The 1,836-nt window shown below is 50.1% G+C and overlaps 1 protein-coding gene across 1 annotated transcript; it reads right to left on the minus strand.

Moving 5' to 3' along the window:
* Positions 1–634: 634 nt before the first annotated feature.
* LOC104949472 (histone-lysine N-methyltransferase 2C-like) lies at positions 635–1,536 on the minus strand (the record flags this gene model as incomplete). The annotated part of the gene is made up of 3 exons (XM_010775828.1): positions 1,523–1,536; positions 1,052–1,440; positions 635–758 (listed from the first exon to the last, which is right to left on the minus strand). Coding segments are annotated over exons 2-3 (504 nt in total), but the record flags the coding sequence as incomplete, so codon positions are not given.
* Between the last annotated feature and the right edge of the window lie 300 nt (positions 1,537–1,836).

Raw genomic sequence — 1,836 nt, forward strand, 5'->3', positions numbered from 1 at the left:
TAACACGGCATGACACGGCATAACACGGCATGACACGGCATGACACGGCATAACACGGCATGACACGGCATGACACGGCATGACACGGCATGACACGGCATAACACGGCATGACACGGCATGACACGGCATGACACGGCATAACACGGCATGACACGGCATAACACGGCATGACACGGCATGACACGGCATGACACGGCATGACACGGCATAACACGGCATGACACGGCATAACACGGCATGACACGGCATGACACGGCATGACACGGCATGACACGGCATGACACGGCATAACACGGCATAACACGGCATGACACGGCATGACACGGCATGACACGGCATGACACGGCATAACACGGCATGACACCGGAGCCTCGCTGCGGGGAAGCTTTGGCGCTGTTCTGAGTTTGTTCTCATCTGTCAAAATGACGGACTGCTTTCAGATTTTTCCGTCATTGTTAAAAAAGACGGAAAATATTCGGTTAACGCGACCTCTGGTTGAAATACAAATTTACAGTAAACTAAATATGAAGCAGGATATTATATATACATTCAGTGTGTTTGAGGAATGGAATATTATATTTTAAATTGAATATAAATGTAAAATGTACAGCGTGAGTAAAACATGATGTCACTTCCTGTTTACCTTTGGGGGAGGGTCCAGTGAGGATGATGTCATCGTATCCCTGCTCCTCGACCCTCACCTTGAAGAGCGGTCGGCCCTCCCGCTCCTCCACACAGCACAGGTACTTACAGCGCCTGGAAACACACACACACACACACACACGATGTCACAAACACCTGGACCAATCAGTCGAACGCTGCTCTCTGGGTCAACATAAATGTTTTCTTCTTTATATTTTTTAATGCTATTTTATTTCGATTGCTAGTATAGAAGTATTAGTAGAAGAAGTAGTATAAGTAGTAGTTGAAGTAGTAATAGTCCTGGTAGAAGTAGTAGTAGTAGCACACACTTGGACCAATGAGAGGAACGCTGCTCTCTAGGTCACAGTCTACATTCTACAGATTACAGAGCATTCTGGGAGTTTCACCTGTTGCTGTTTCTCATGCTCCAGTAGATGCGATCGGCTCGATATCCGATGGGGAAAATGGCCGTTTTGTTGTGGAAGCGTCTCATCTGAAGGGGGAGGAGCCTCCCAATGGCGTGGAACAGCAGAGCCCCCACCCTGAAGGTGTGCGGGCCCCCCCCCCTCTGAACCACCGCCGCGATCTGACGCGCCTCGTCTCGCTGCACGAACACGCGCCGAAACACCGCGAAACAGCGAAGCTCACAGTCGTACGGGTCGCTTAGCAACAAGACGGGGGGGTCGCAGGGGAGGGGGGAGGAGCCAGAGGAGGAACAGCGGTCACTGGCCCCTCCCCCTCCCATGGCTCCTCCCACTGAGCGGGGCTTGTGGAAGTGGCACAGCATCGTCTTGTCCTTGAGGGGAGAGGGGGTTATTGTTTATATATGTGAATAACAGTACATTTGACAATGTGTGTGTGTGTGTGTGTGTGTGTACCTTGAAGAAGGTGCAGTGTGTGTGTATGTGTATGTGTATGTGTGTGTGTGTGTGTGTGTGTGTGTGTGTGTGTGTGTGTGCGTGTGTGTGTGTGTGTCCTACCATTACTATACGTGTGGGGACCTAAATCTGTTAACACAGTCATGTGTGAGGACTGGCTTCCCTTATGGGGACAAATTGGAGGTCCCCATGAGGGGAATCATAAATTTTAGGGTGAAGACTTGGTTAGGTTTAGGATTAGGGTTAGGGTAAGGGTAAGGGTTAGGCATGTGATAACACGGCATAACGCGGCTTAACGCGGCATAACGCGGCTT

The sequence above is a fragment of the Notothenia coriiceps genome, unplaced genomic scaffold, assembly GCF_000735185.1.
Source record: "Notothenia coriiceps isolate Sejong01 unplaced genomic scaffold, NC01 NC01_scaffold00016281, whole genome shotgun sequence".
In the NCBI taxonomy this organism is placed as follows: domain Eukaryota; kingdom Metazoa; phylum Chordata; class Actinopteri; order Perciformes; family Nototheniidae; genus Notothenia; species Notothenia coriiceps.